The sequence below is a fragment of the Artemia sp. Qi Xiang Cuo genome, chromosome 8 (genome assembly GCF_049724085.1).
Source record: "Artemia sp. Qi Xiang Cuo chromosome 8, ASM4972408v1, whole genome shotgun sequence".
NCBI classification, from domain to species: domain Eukaryota; kingdom Metazoa; phylum Arthropoda; class Branchiopoda; order Anostraca; family Artemiidae; genus Artemia; species Artemia sp. Qi Xiang Cuo.
In genome coordinates, this window is record NC_142801.1 from 6050332 (window position 1) to 6065536 (window position 15205).

Sequence of the window (15205 nt, forward strand, 5' to 3'; positions counted from 1 at the left end):
GGACAAAAGCAGTCAGAATTTGATGAAGAAACGGCAAAAGAAATATTTTATTAAGTTTATTAAGTAAGAAAAAGTTTATTAAGCTAATTAACCAACTAAAATTTATGAGATCTTAGAATATTTCAGACACAAAAACAAAGGGAATTTCAGCTTGGGATTTTAAAAGTTTTTAAATGACTGAAATAAATTTCGAAATACCAGCAAAATTGTGATAAAAAAAAGATTGAAAAAATAAAATATTTATGTTTTGTATTTTATTTCTGCAGTTAATTTGAAATACCTTTCAGTATTTTGGTGCTGTCTGTTTTTAACCCCTTCATTCTTCCTTTGTTTGTTTGAATCCACAGTATTTTAAACTTTCTTTTTCAGTTCCCCCCTTGTTTATTATTTCTACTTCCTTTTTCAATTTTGTTTCTGCTAACGGCGCTATATTGACTCTAGAGGTAACGGTATTTTTCTCTTTGTGAATTAAATTGTCCTAATTTCTCCCTTATCACTCTTTACTTCGTAAAGCCACATTTGTAAATAGATGTTTAGGTTTTCAATTTTTCTTCTGAGTTTTTTAATGGGACATTTTGCGGCTTTTCAGAGGTAACCAGTCTATACCAGAGGTCCAATAGCTTGTGTATGTGTGTGTTAATCTCGAAAACTGTTTTGTATTTACAGCCGTTGTGTTTCGTTTTAGACAGCCTCGTGAGAAGTATAAATACAAATCCAGGCGTCGGCGTTAAGAGAGAGAGAGAGAGAGAGAGAGAGAGAGAGAGAGAGAGAGAGAGAGAGAGAGAGAGAGAGAGAGAGAGAGAGAGAGAGAGATATTATTATATCAAGATAACAGTAACTGCATTTTAACTACCACCCCGAGAAGTACAAAACCTGGCCAATGGGGATGTCTAAAATACTCTAAAGCAAAAAGATAAAAGAAAGCCAGTCCAAAATACATTTTCAATTCGGCACTATAAACCTTAGAACTAAACAATGTCAACAAATGTACTATTCTATTAATACCCTCGGAGCAATTATTCATTACCCTCAAGGGTATTAATACCCTCCATTTACCACCTCTGATTTTTCGGTTGTCGAATTATATATATATATATATATATATATATATATATATATATATATATATATATATATATATATATATATATATATATATATATATATATATATATATATATATATATATATATATATATATATATATATATATATATATATATATTCATAGATTTTTAAAATTAATTAATTCTTTGAATTGCCCAGGAACTGAATTGGACCATGAATGATTAGGGAAATATAGCGAAAAAACGAATAAATTTTTTTGTTATTTATCTTTTATTTTCTTTGATATCGGTTCTTTGTCCTGATTCTTTGATTTGATATTGTCTTCAGTAGACCTTGTCGTATTATCAGCTAGTTTAATAGAACCTTTGAAGGAAGGTGTTAGATTAAACATAGATTAATTCTCCAACTACCACCAAAAATATACTATATCCAAAACTGGTGCTAACAATGCAAGTAGGATAGTTTATTTATGAACTATTTTGCCGTCGTCTGGTCATTACTAGGTTCCAGCTAAAAAGAACAAGCGGCTTCTTCCTGTTTACAATATACATTGATTTTATTTTTAACGGCCCCATTACAGGTATAGCCTCCTAAAACTTTAAGTCCACTCCATAAACTTTTTCTGTTTGAATTTATTTAGTAGTGAAAGTATTGTCCTGTGTCAAATTGACTCTCAAGACAAACGTAAAAACCAAAGTATAATCACCTACGGAACAAGAACTCAAGTACTGACAAAACCTATCCTCTCCACACAAAAAAAATGACCCTTTGTATACCCATGCGAACCTGACAACTAAATTGCATAGCTACACAATTCAATACAACTTTCCCGGTCACTCGTCGCCTGAATCACGCTCTAGCATAATTTATTGGATGGGAGCAAAGTACTTTGGCTCGGAGCGATTAAGTAGTACAACATTTTGCGTCTAGAGGCGCTGAGGTACGCGGGGTCACTTTTGGAGAGTTTTGTCAGTACTTGTTCCGTAGGTGATTATACTTTGGTAAAAACCAAGTGCTGTTGAATCATAGCTAAACTCAATAATTTTATCGATGGGGTTGATATCAGTGACTCTGTATTAAAGATTTAAAGCCAAGGCAACGGAAAAGTCGGAACGTCGAGTTTATAATGCTATAGATGCTTATCTTTCTAATGGTTTTCATGAAATTAATTAAAAAAACTTTTTCCACAAAACAAGTTTTTCAAAGAAAAGTAAAGAACTCGAAGCGTGAAACTACCACAAATCAGCATCGATAAATAAATGAAACCCCAAACGAACAGAAATTACTATAAATAACCGATTCAAACTCAAAACGAGCAGAAATTAACATAAGGTAGGTGCAAAACCCCTATGCCTTCCTAAGGCCAGAACAAAATTTGCACTTTACTGAAAAATATAAATCAATGTGCATTGTCAGTTTAATATACATATACTGATATTTACAAATCAAAATGTTAATATTATTTTATATATTAGAGTTATAAAAGTTATATGAATTGAAGTTATCAAGTATTTTACAATAGGTTGTATAGGTTGCATCAAGACGCTGGGTAACTGTAGGACAGAGAAAAGTCAAGACAGATAACAACCCTTGTTCCAAGGGTTGTTTGGAACAACCCTTGTTCCAAGGGTTGTGGGGGAGTATCCTCCTCAAAAACATATTTTCTATGTGGAAATCAACTACGCTGAACAAAATGTCTATCTCAAAATTTTTATTGGAAGTGTTTGGGGAAATGATGGGCGTGTGGGGGCTATTTGCCCTCCAATCACCCTCGAATATTCAATAGGGCACAAGCCATTTGAATTTCCAATCGAATGAGCATTTTGTGAATTTTCCAAGACAATGCTTTATTCAAAAACATGATATGCCCCCAGGACATAATTTAAAACCCTTGCCCCTAGGGTTGTGGGGGAGTGTCCTCCTCAAAAAGATATTTTCTATTTTGAAATCAACTCTAGAGAAAAAAAGGGATGCTTAAAAATGTTGATGGATTAAACTGCGGGGTACGGCGTGTATAATAGGGGAGTCGATCATATTCCAACCGCTACTAGCTATCAAAAAGAAGACACACTACCTCGGCTTCCGAGTGTTTGAATCAGCCTTATGGCTCGAGCAACAACGCTTCCGATACAATTGATACTACTCTAAAAGAAAAAAATAATAAATAATACATTAAAACCCTTGTCCATAACTTAAAACCCTTGTCCCAAGGGTTGGGGGAGAGTCCTCTTCAAAAACATATTGCCTATCCGGAAATCAACTACGCTGAACAAAATGACTATCTCTAAATTTTGATTGGATGTGTTTAGGGGAATGATGTGCGGGGGGGGTCTAGTTGCCCTCGAATTACTTCTTACTATTAAAAAGCGCACTAGCTCTTTGAATTTTCAATCGAATGAGCCCTTTTTGAAGTTTTTACAACAACGCTTTCTATAAAAACCTTATATGCCCCCAGGGCATAAAAACCCTTAGCCCGGGGGTTGTGGGGGAGTTTCCTCCTCAAAAACATATTTTCTACCTGGAAATCAACTACGCAGAACAAAATGGCTATCTCAAACTTTTTATTGGATGTGTTTTGGGGAATTAGGGGGGGGGGGGGCTAGTTGCCCTCCAATCACTTCCGACTATTAAAAAAGGCACTATCCACTTCAATTTCCAATTGAATGAGCCCTTTTCGAAGTTTCTACGACAACCCCTTCGTGCTCGGGTATGGAGGGAAAAAAATAATAATACATTTGCCCCCAGGGCATAACTTACAACCGTTGCCCCGAGGGTTGTGGGGGAATGAGCCCTTTTCGAAGTTTCTGCGACAACATCTTCGAAGCAAAGTGCCCTGCTCTAAAGGGAAAAAATAACAAATGATACATTGTGCCAACATCATTCTTATATGCCCTCAGGGCAAAACTTAAAACCCTTGCCCCGAGGGTTGTGGGGGACTGTCCTCCTCAAAAACATATTTTCTATCTGGAAATCAACTACGCTGAACAAAATGGCTATCTCAAAATTTTGATTGGATGTATTTGGGGGGGGTGATGGGTGGGGGGAGCTAGTTGCCCTCTAATCACTTTCGACTATTAAAAAGGGCACTAGCCACTACAATTTCCAATCGAATTAGCCCTTTTCGAACTTTCTACAACAACTCCTTCTATACGAAGTGCCCGAGTATGGAGAAAAAAAAAACACATTGTGCCCACATCGTTCTTTACCTAGGCAGCGCTATTGCACTGCCTATGATACTGACCAACAAAAACAACAAATACATGATGCAGGAAAAAGTAACAAGTGACAGCAGCGATGAAACAGCTCATTGACTTCCACTTTCATGTGACTGACTTCTTACTGATCACCCACATTTGGAAAACAGACTTCATGACACAAAAACTGAGTCCTTATGTCAACCCAAATAGTGGTTAATTTGTGCATAAATTTTGTCGTTTTTCTTATATAATAAAAGAAACAGCTCGGTTTTCTCTATACTCTTTTTTTTGTTCCCTATCCCCTTTTTATGTTGTTTTTTAAACATTTGTTAATGTGTATATTATTTATTTTTTTCAGTTTTATTACTTTTTATCTTATTAACTAGTTGCCATTTTGAAGTTTTTTAATATAAGTGACAAAGGAATCATACAGCATTCCGATATTTGATTATTTATTTATTTTATTTTTTTTTTTTTTTTCATTGGTTACCAATATTTAAATTGTTGTGCTTTTGTTATGATTTTCTTGCTTGTTTGTTTTTTTATGGACTTCGAAATTCGAATTCGGCCCTTCAGGGCTTGTGATAGTAATTTCTCGAAATAAATATCTTATCTTATCTGATCTTATCTAACGATTTCGAAGGAGCCTTTCACTTAACCGAATACATAACCTTAAGAATTCTTGGTTCTTGAATCTGGATTACGACAAGAAGACTCATTAGAATTGTGAGCAATGCATAATTTTCAATGTTTTGTTGGTGACAGCAACTACTTCAAGTTTTTTCATTTGAAAATCTTTTATAAACTATTGTAATTTTAATCAATTTCAAAAGAAAAGTAAAACTCTGTTGGTAATAAACTTGGACTTTCAAATATTAGGACCGAATATCAGCCCCCATGAAAATCGAATAGGGAGAGGAGAGAGGAGGTCTTTTTTGGAGACCATGACTGAACTACAGGAATATTTCTGACCAACATCGTATGTTTTGATAATTCTTCCTCATCTGTACCGCGGGTATCAAGAGGATAGAAATGAATCTGATGAGTCTTCGCTCTTCTTCCCAGGTCACTGAAAAAACATTAGCATCCTTATAAGCCCCCCCCCCCAAAAAAAAATCTAGTATGTTTATTCACTACATTTTTCTGTTTATTATTGGTCTTAGTAAGTTCCTCGGTATTCAAAAGAATTAATAAATTTTCAAAGTAGCTATAGGCCTGATATACAGATTTCTTTAGTTGACTGAATGATATTTGTACATATTTCATTTCTTTGTAGTTATAAATAGTTCTGAATTGAAGGCTTAATCACCTAAAGTTTTATTTCTAAGTTGACATTTGCATAATTTTCCAGATATGTAATGCACACACTCGTACTGGTCAGAAAGTTCTAAGGCCTGCAAAAGGAAAGGCTGTACTCGTCATCCAGGATCTTGAACGGAGCTATGCTGACAAATGGAAAACTAGACCGCTTGAGGAATTCCTATATCAGGTAACCCCCCCCCCCCTATATATTCTTGATTTTAGACATTTTTTTTCTTATTTCCCCTAATGATTTAAAAAATAATGCAGGATATACATAATCATTACTTGTAAAAACACTGTCTATGTTTAAAAACATTAGCTATTTTCATAGAGATTAGTGGTCTTACTGTCGAATTGTTAAATCTTCAGAGGCATCCTTAGAGGCAGGTTTGTCTATAATAGCTTCTGTTGTTCTATAAATTCAAAACGCTCTGATCTATGACAGCATGATTTATATGGGGAACCATAGTGCTCAAGAGCTGGTTTAGTTGTATGGCTCATTAAAAAACAAATAGCCCTCTGAGCATCAACCAGGTCATTTACCCTTAAAACTCTTGGGACCCATATACCCCAAAACTGTTAACAGATAAGCAACTTTGTGACAAAATATAATACAAAGCAATAGAGGAGCCTAACTAGGTTACCATCCTTCATAAGACGCATAACAAGAACAATTGGTCCATTCAATTTTTGCCAAAACGCTAAAACATGGTCACCGATTAAAAGTCTATTGTCCCAAAACGATTATCACGGAAATAATTAATTTACATCGTCATTTCAAGAGTCATAATATCAGATAGTCACCAACTGTCATAGTCTCGTAATCATCTAAAATTATATTGTCTAGGAAGGACAGTGAACACAATAGTGTTGTCTTTTTAAAGAGAGTTCTATCTTCCTGTCTTACTCTCCGTCGTGTTCATCTTTCAGCTATTACCGCACACTAGAAAAATGTTAGTTATAGTTTAATTTCTTATACTATGTTCCCTATCATACTCATCTAAGATGATAAAATGAGTTATCATGGTTGTATCAATAGCAGCAATCTAATAAAGACTGAACCACAGCCCGAAGAACTAATGACGAACTACAGCTTGAGTAACACTGATTTTTTTTTTAGTTTCGCCATCTCTAGCAAGGTGGTACATCATGGATAGCTGTTTAAGGATAGATTTTGAATCCACTTGTTTATATCTATCTGTCTTTAATAGACTTATCTGGATATTACTGAAGTAAATTGTAATTTTTTGCAAACAAAATGAATTTCTTTGTGTTATTTCCTTGCTATTTTCTCTGTAACATTATGTAAAGGTATATACGTCTTAACATCATGATTACATCCTAGTAAAGTGATATACCTTCATAGAAGTGGTTTTCTCTTTTCTATATTTCAGCTAATTAGCCTACTGTTATGTTTAGGTTTAACTGCCAATGCCCGATGAATAGTCAGAAGGAGGGACACTAAATCTAAAATAGATTCTGAATACAATTTATGTTTGAAGTGTACGAAGTACGAAACTTCGATAGAAATTTGGAATGCTCTTTCCGGTGGTTTTTTTTCTTCTTCAAAGAGGCGCTCTAACTTTTAATTTTCGGCCCAATTATCCTTATTACAACTTTTTAAAGTCACTCGTTCAATATGATCAACCATGGGAAAAAAAATCAAAGGGCCTCCATTACCATTTTCTTCTCTTTTTTTAATATAAACTGCGCCTTCTAGTAGAGGGTCTGAAAACAAAGGCAGCGCGATAGCGCTGCCTAAGTAAAGAACGATGTGGGCACAATGTATTATTTTTTTTCCTCCATACTCGGGCACTTCGTATCGAAGGAGTTGTCGTAGAAACTTCAAAAAGGGCTCATTTGATTTGAAACTGGAGGGGCTAGAGCCCTTTTTAATAGTCGAACGTAATTGGAGGGCAACTAGCCTCCCCCCCACGCCCATCATTATCCCAAACACATCCAATCAAAATTTTTAGGTAGCCATTTTGTTCAGCATAGTTGATTTCCAGATAAAAAATAAGTTTTGAGGAGGACACTCCCGCACAACCCTCCGGGCAAGGGTTTTAATTATGCCCTGAGGGCATATAAGAACGATGTTTTCACAATGTATCATTTATTGTTTTTTTCCTTTAGAGCAGGGCACTTCGTATCGAAGAAGTTGTCGTAGAAACTTCGAAAATGGCCCATTCAATTGGAAATTGGAGTGGCTTGTGCCCGTTTTAATAGTCGAAAGTGATTGGAAGGCAACTAACACCCCTTCCACGCCCACCATTTCCCGAAACATATCCAATCAAAATTTTGAGATAGCCATTTTGTTCAGCGTAGTTAATTTCCACATAAAAACTTTTTTTTTTTATGTGGACACTCCCCCACAGCCTTCAGGGCAAGGGTTGTAAGTTGTGCCCTGGGGGCAAATAAGGTTTTTATAGAACGCGTTGTCGTAGAAACTTCAAAAAAGGCTCATTCGATTGGAAATTCAAAAAGATAGTGCCCTTGTTAATAGTCGAAAGTGATTGGAGGGCAACTATCCCCTCCCCCACGCCTATCATACCCCCAAATACATCCAATCAAAATTTTGAGATAGCTATTTTGTTCAGCGTCGTTTTAAATTCTGTAAATTAGGTTTTTGAGGATGACAACCACCTCACATCCCTCAGGGCAAGGGTTGTAAGTTATGCCCTGGGGGCATTTAAGGTTTTTATAAAACGCGTTATCGTAGAAACTTCAAAAAGGGCTCATTAAATTAGAAATTGAAAGGCAAGTGATTGAAAGTGATTGAAGTGATCGAAAGTGATTGAAAGGCAACTAACACCCCTTCCACGCCCACCATCTCCTGAAACGCATCCAATGAATATTTTGAGATAGCCATTTTGTTCAGCGTATTTGCTTTCCAGATAGAAATTATGTTTTTGAGGAGGACACTCCCCCACAGCCATCAGGGCAAGGGCTGTAGGTTATGCCCTGAGGGCTTATAAGGTTTTTATAGAAGGTGTTGTCGTAGAAACTTCAAAAAAGGCTCATTTGATTGGAAATTAAAAGGGCTGGTCCTCTTTTTAATAGTCGAAAGTGATTGGAGGGCAACTATCCCCCCCCCCACATGCCCATCATTCCCCCAAACACATCCAATCAAAATTTTGAGATAGACATTTTGTTCAGCGTAGTTGATTTCCAGATAGAAAATATGTTTTTGAGGAGGACATTCCCCCACAACCCTCGGTGCAAGGGTTTAAAGTTTTGCCCTGAGGACCTATAAGAACGATGTTGGCACAATTTATTACTTATTATTTTTTTCCTTTAGAGCATGGCACTTCATATAGAAGAAGTTGTCATAGAATCTTCAAAAAGGGCTCATTCAATTGGAAATTGCAGTGGCCTGTGCCCTTTTTAATAGTCGAAAGTGGTTGGAAGGCAACTAACACCCCTTCCACGTCCACCATTTCCCGAAACACATCCAATCAAAATTTTGAGATAGCCATTTTGTTGAGCGTAGTGGATTTCCAGATAGAAATTATGTTTTTGAGGAGGACATTCCCCCACAGCCTTCAGGGCAAGGGTTGTAAGTTATGCCCTTGGGGCATATAAGGCTTTATAGAAGGTGTTGCCGTAAAAACTTCAAAAAGGCCCATTCGATTAGAAATTGAAAGACCTAGTGCCCTTTTTAATATTTGAAATTGATTGGACGGAAACTAACCCCCCTCTCACGCCCACCTTTTCTCCAAAGGCATTCAATCAAAATTTTGAGATAGCCATTTTATTCAACGTCTTTTTAAATTCTGTAAATTAGGTTTTTGAGGGTGACAACCACCTCACATCCCTCAGGGCAAGGGTTTTAAGTTATGCCCTGGGGGCATTTAAGGCTTTTATAAAACGCGTTATCGTAGAAACTTCAAAAAGGGCTCATTAAATTAGAAATTGAAATGTCTAGTGCCCTCTTTAATAGTCGAGAGTAATTGGAAGGCAACTGGCACCCCTTCCACACCCACTATTTCCCCAAACTCATCCAATCAAAATTTTGAGATAGCCATTTTGTTCCACACTGTTTAAAGTTCAGGAAATTATACCTTTGAGCAGGACACTTCCCCCACAGTCTTAAGGGCAAGGGTTATAAGTTATGCCCTGGGGGCGTATAATTTTTTATTGAAATCTCTGTCCTAGAAACTTGAAAAAGGGCTCATTCGCATGGAAATTCAAAAATCTAGTGCCCTTTTTAATAGTCGAAAGTTATTTGAGGGAAACTAACCCCTTTCTCTCACCCACCTTTCCCCCAAACGTATCCAATCAAAATTTTTAGATAGCCATTTTGTTCAGCGTTGTTGATGTCCAGATAGAAATTACGTTTTTGAGGAGGACAGTCCCCCACAACCCTCAGGGCAAGGGTTGTGAGCTATGCCCTGGGGTCATATAAGGTTTTTATATAATGTATTGTCGTAGAAACTTCAAAAGGGGCTCATTCGATTGTAAATTGAAATGGCTAGTGCAATTTTAATAGTCGAATGTGATCGGAAGGCAACTAATATCCTTTCTACGCCCGCCATTTCCCCAAACATATCCAATCCAAATTTGAAGATAGCCATTTTGTTCCTTGCAGTTGATTTCCAATTAGAAAATATGTTTTTGAGTAGGACAAGGTTTTTTTTAGATAGCCATTTTATTCTACGTAGTTTTAAATACTGTAAATTAGGTTTTTCAGGATGACAACCACCTCACAACCCTCAGGGCAAGGGTTGTAAGTAGTGCCCTGGGGGTATATAAGGTTTTTATAGAACACGTTATCGTAGAAACTTCGAAAAAGGCTCATTCGATTTTAGATAATATAGAAGGCGTTGTCGTAAAAATTTCAAAAGACGCCCATTCGATTGGAAACTGAAGGGGCTAGTGCCCTTTTTAATAGTCGAAAGTGACTGGAAGGAAACTAACCCCCGCCCCCCCCCCAATAACGCCCACCTTTTCCCCAAACACATCCAATCAAAATTTTGAGATAGCCGTTTTATTCAACGTAGTTTCAAACTCTGTAAATTAGGTTTTTGAGGATGACAAGCACCTCAGGGCAAGTGTTGTAAGTTATGCCCTGGGGGCATGTAAGGTTTTTATAGAATGCATTATCGTAGAAACTTCAAAAAGGGCTCATTCGATTAGAAATTGAAATGGCATCCAATCAAAATTTTGACATAGCCATTGTCTTCTACGCAGTTTAAAGTTCAGGAAATTATACCTTTGACCAGAACACTCCCCCCACAGTCTTCAGGGCAAGGGTTATAAATTATGCCCTGGGGGTATATAAGTTTTTATTAAAATCTTTGTCGTAGAAACTTCAAAAAGGCCCATTCAATTAGAAATTGAAAGAGCTAGTGCCCTTTTTAATATTTGAAATTGATTGGACGGAAACTAACCCCCCTCTCACGTCCACCTTTTCTCCAAAGGCATTCAATCAAAATTTTGAGATAGACATTTTATTCAACGTCTTTTTAAATTCTGTAAATTAGGTTTTTGAGGATGACAACCACCTCACATCCCTCAGGGCAAGGGTTGTAAGTTATGCCCTGGGGGCATTTAAGGTTTTTATAAAACGCGTTATCGTAGAAACTTCAAAAAGGGCTCATTAAATTAGAAATTGAAATGTCTAGTGCCCTTTTTAATAGTCGAGAGTAATTGGAAGGCAACTGGCACCCCTTCCACACCCACCATTTCCCCAAACTCATCCAATCAAAATTTTGAGATAGCCATTTTGTTCCACACTGTTTAAAGTTCAGGAAATTATACCTTTGAGCAGGACACTTCCCCCACAGTCTTAAGGGCAAGGGTTATAAGTTATTCCCTGGGGGCGTATAATTTTTTATTGAAATCTTTGTCCTAGAAACTTGAAAAAGGGCTCATTCGCATGGAAATTCAAAAATCTAGTGCCCTTTTTAATAGTCGAAAGTTATTTGAGGGAAACTAACCCCCTTCTCTCACCCACCTTTCCCCCAAACGTATCCAATCAAAATTTTTAGATAGCCATTTTGTTCAGCGTTGTTGATGTCCAGATAGAAATTACGTTTTTGAGGAGGACAGTCCCCCACAACCCTCAGGGCAAGGGTTTTGAGTTATGCCCTGGGGTCATATAAGGTTTTTATATAATGTATTGTCGTAGAAACTTCAAAAGGGGCTCATTCGATTGTAAATTGAAATGGCTAGTGCAATTTTAATAGTCGAAAGTGATTTGAAGGCAACTAATATCCTTTCTACGCCCGCCATTTCCCCAAACATATCCAATCCAAATTTGAAGATAGCCATTTTGTTCCTTGCAGTTGATTTCCAATTGGAAAATATGTTTTTGAGTAGGACAAGGTTTTTTTTTTAGATAGCCATTTTATTCTACGTAGTTTTAAATACTGTAAATTAGGTTTTTCAGGATGACAACCACCTCACAACCCTCAGGGCAAGGGTTGTAAGTAGTTCCCTGGGGGTATATAAGGTTTTTATAGAACACGTCATCGTAGAAACTTCGAAAAGGGCTCATTCGATTTTAGATAATATAGAAGGCGTTGTCGTAAAAACTTCAAAAGACGCACATTGAGGTGGCAACACTTGCCACCTCAGGGCAAGTGTTGTAAGTTATGCACTGGGGGTATGTAAGGTTTTTATAGAACGCATTATCGTAGAAACTTCAAAAAGGGCTCATTCGATTAGAAATTGAAATGGCTAGTGCCCTTTTTAACAGTCGAAAGCAATTGGAAGGCAACTAACACCCCTTTACGTCCGCCATATCTCCAAACACATCCAATCAAAATTTTGACATAGCCATTGTCTTCTACGCAGTTTAAAGTTCAGGAAATTATGCCTTTGAGCAGGACACTGCCCTCAGAGTCTCAGGGGCAAAGGTTATAAGTTATGCCCTGGGGGCATATAAGGTTTTTATTGAAATCTTTATCATAGAAACTTGAAAAAGGGCTCATTCGATTGGAAATTCAAAGGTCTAGTGCATTTTTTAATAGTGGAGAGTGATTTGAAGGCAACTAACCCCCCTCTCTCATCCACCTTTCCCCCAAACACATCCAATCAAAAATTTTAGATAGCCATTTTGTTCAGCGTTGTTGATTTCCAGATAGAAACTATATGTTTGAGGAGGACAGACCCCCACAGCCCTCAGGGCAAGGGTTGTGAGTTATGCCCTGGGGGCATATAAGGTTTTTAAAGAATGTGTTGTCGTAGAAACTTCAAAAAGGGCTCATTCGATTGTAAATTGAAATGGCTAGTGCCGTTTTTAATAGTTGAAAGTGATTGGAAGGCAACTAACATCCTTTCCACGCCCACCATTTACCCAAACATATCCGATCAAAATTTTGAGACAGCCATTTTGTTCCGCGCAGTTTAAAGTTCACGAAATTATACCTTCGAGCAGGACACACACCCCACAGTCTTCAGGGCAACGGCTATAAGTTATGCCCTGGGGGCATATAAGGTTTTTCTTGAAATCTTTTTCGTAGGAACTTAAAAAAGGGTTCATTCGATTGGAAATTGAAAGGGCTAGTGCCCTTTTTAATAGTCGATAGTAATTTGAGGGCAACTAACCCCCTCTCACGCCCGCCTTTTCCCCAAAGACATCCATTCAAAATTTTTAGATAGCCATTTTGTTCAACGTAGTTGACAGTTTTGGAAATTAGGTCTTTAAGGATTACAACCCATCCCCCCCCCCACAACCTTCAGGGCAAGGGTTGTAAGTTATGCCCTGGGAACATGCAAGGTTTTTATAGAAAACGATGTTGTAAAACATCAAAAAGGGCTCTTTCAATTGAAAATTGAAAGGGCAAGTGACCTTTTAATAGTCTAAAGTGATTGAAGGGCAACTAACCCCCCTCTCACCCCCACCATTTCCTCGAACATATCCCATCAAAATTTTGAGATATCCATTTTGTTCAACGTAGTCGAAAGTTCCGGAAATTAGGTCTTTTAGGATGATAAACCCCATCAGAGCCCTCAGTTCAAGGGTTGTTAGTTATGCCTTGGGGGCCTATAAGGCTTATACAGAAAGTTATTGCAAAAATTTCAAAAAGGGCTCATTCGTTTGGAAATTGAAATGACCCTTTTTAATAGTCGAAAGTGATTGGAGAGTAATTGACCCCCCTCTCATGCCCACCATTTCCCCAAACGCATTCAATCAAAGTTTAGAGATAGCCATTTTGTTTAACGCAGTTGAAAGTTCAGGAAATTGTGTATTTAAGGATGACAAACCCCCCAAAGTCCCCAGGGCAAAGGTTGTAAGTTGAGATTAAATCAAAATGCACTGTGTTAATGTTAATTCTCAGTAAGGCATCTCAGCAGTATCCCAAGAACAACTGAGGTTATTATATTCAAACTTTCGGGGCTACTTCTGCTCTTAAAATTTAAGCAATTCCAAATAGCTTAAGTGTATGCAATCTATCAAAGAAAGTAAACAGATTTTTTTGTGAATGGTACATATCAAGTTTACTATTTCAAGTCTTTTAGAGGAGGTATAAAACTAAATTAAATACTACTATTTGTGTCCTGATTTTTAAAGGGTGCATTTTGTTAAAAACTGCTGAAAAATTTTCTCCAGCATACAAATAGCAAGCCAAACTATAAAGTCTTAAAAAAAGAAAAGATTTAAATTATTATTTTCTTTTTCATTGAAAAGACTATGTCAATATAAAACGAACGGAAATTAATTTAAAAAAAAATTCCACAAATTAATTTTTCAAAGAAAAGTAAAGAACTCCATTAAACAAAAAATGACCAAAAATAAAATCAAATAATCTACCAAACGTGAAACTACTACAAATCAACATCGATAAATAAATGAAACCAAAAACGAACAGAAATTACAATAAATAACCGAGTCAAACTCAAAACGAGCAGAAATTACCATGAGTAGGGTTCAAAACCCTTATGCCTTCTCAAGGGCAAAACATAATTTGCACTTTACTGAAAAAATACAAATGGAATGTGCTTTGTCAGTTTAATATACATGTACTGATATTTGTTAACCAAAATGTTAATTTTATTTGATTTATTAATATTATAAAAGTAAAAACATTTATATTTTTTTCAGCAAAGTGCAAATTATGTTCTGGCGTTGGGAAGGCATAGGGGTTTTGAGCCCTACTCATTTTAATTTCTGCTCGTTTTGAGTTTGACTCGGTTATTTATTGTAATTTCTGTTCGTTTTGGATTTCATTTATTTATCGATGCTGATTTATGGTAGTTTCACGCTTGATAGATTATTTGATTTTATTTTTGCTCTTTTTTTATTAATGGAGTTCTTTACTTTTCTTTGAAAAACTTATTTTGTGGAAGAAGTTTTTCGAATTAATCTCATTAAAGAAGTTAGCTGATATATTGAGTTTGACAGTGCGCTTTTTGTCAAGATTACTCACCTCTTTAATGTTTCTCCCTTATTTCAAAACTAGAATTTTTCTCATATGGGTACATCCTCATTAGTAGTTTTAGACTTAATAAATTTTATATTTGGAATCAGTGAAAGTTTTCGAATCTTTTGTTATGTGCATTGTTGTAAAGTTATATTTCTTTGAGTTTTTTTTTACTATTTACACGAGTTTTTTACTATACTCTAAAAGGGAGAAGACATGCAAGCCACTTATTAAAAGAAAATACTAACTTACAGAGAGAAAAGAAGAATA

The 15205-nt window shown here is 36.3% G+C and overlaps 1 protein-coding gene across 1 annotated transcript in view; it reads left to right on the plus strand.

Annotated features, from left to right (window-relative positions):
• LOC148949096 (cytoplasmic dynein 2 heavy chain 1-like) overlaps positions 1-15205 on the plus strand; it is a 177335-nt gene that overhangs the window by 114897 nt on the left and 47233 nt on the right. The window contains exon 10 of the mRNA XM_089092623.1: positions 5617-5754. Within this exon, the coding sequence (XP_088948749.1) occupies positions 5617-5754 (138 nt within the window). The remainder of the gene's footprint in view (positions 1-5616; positions 5755-15205) is intronic.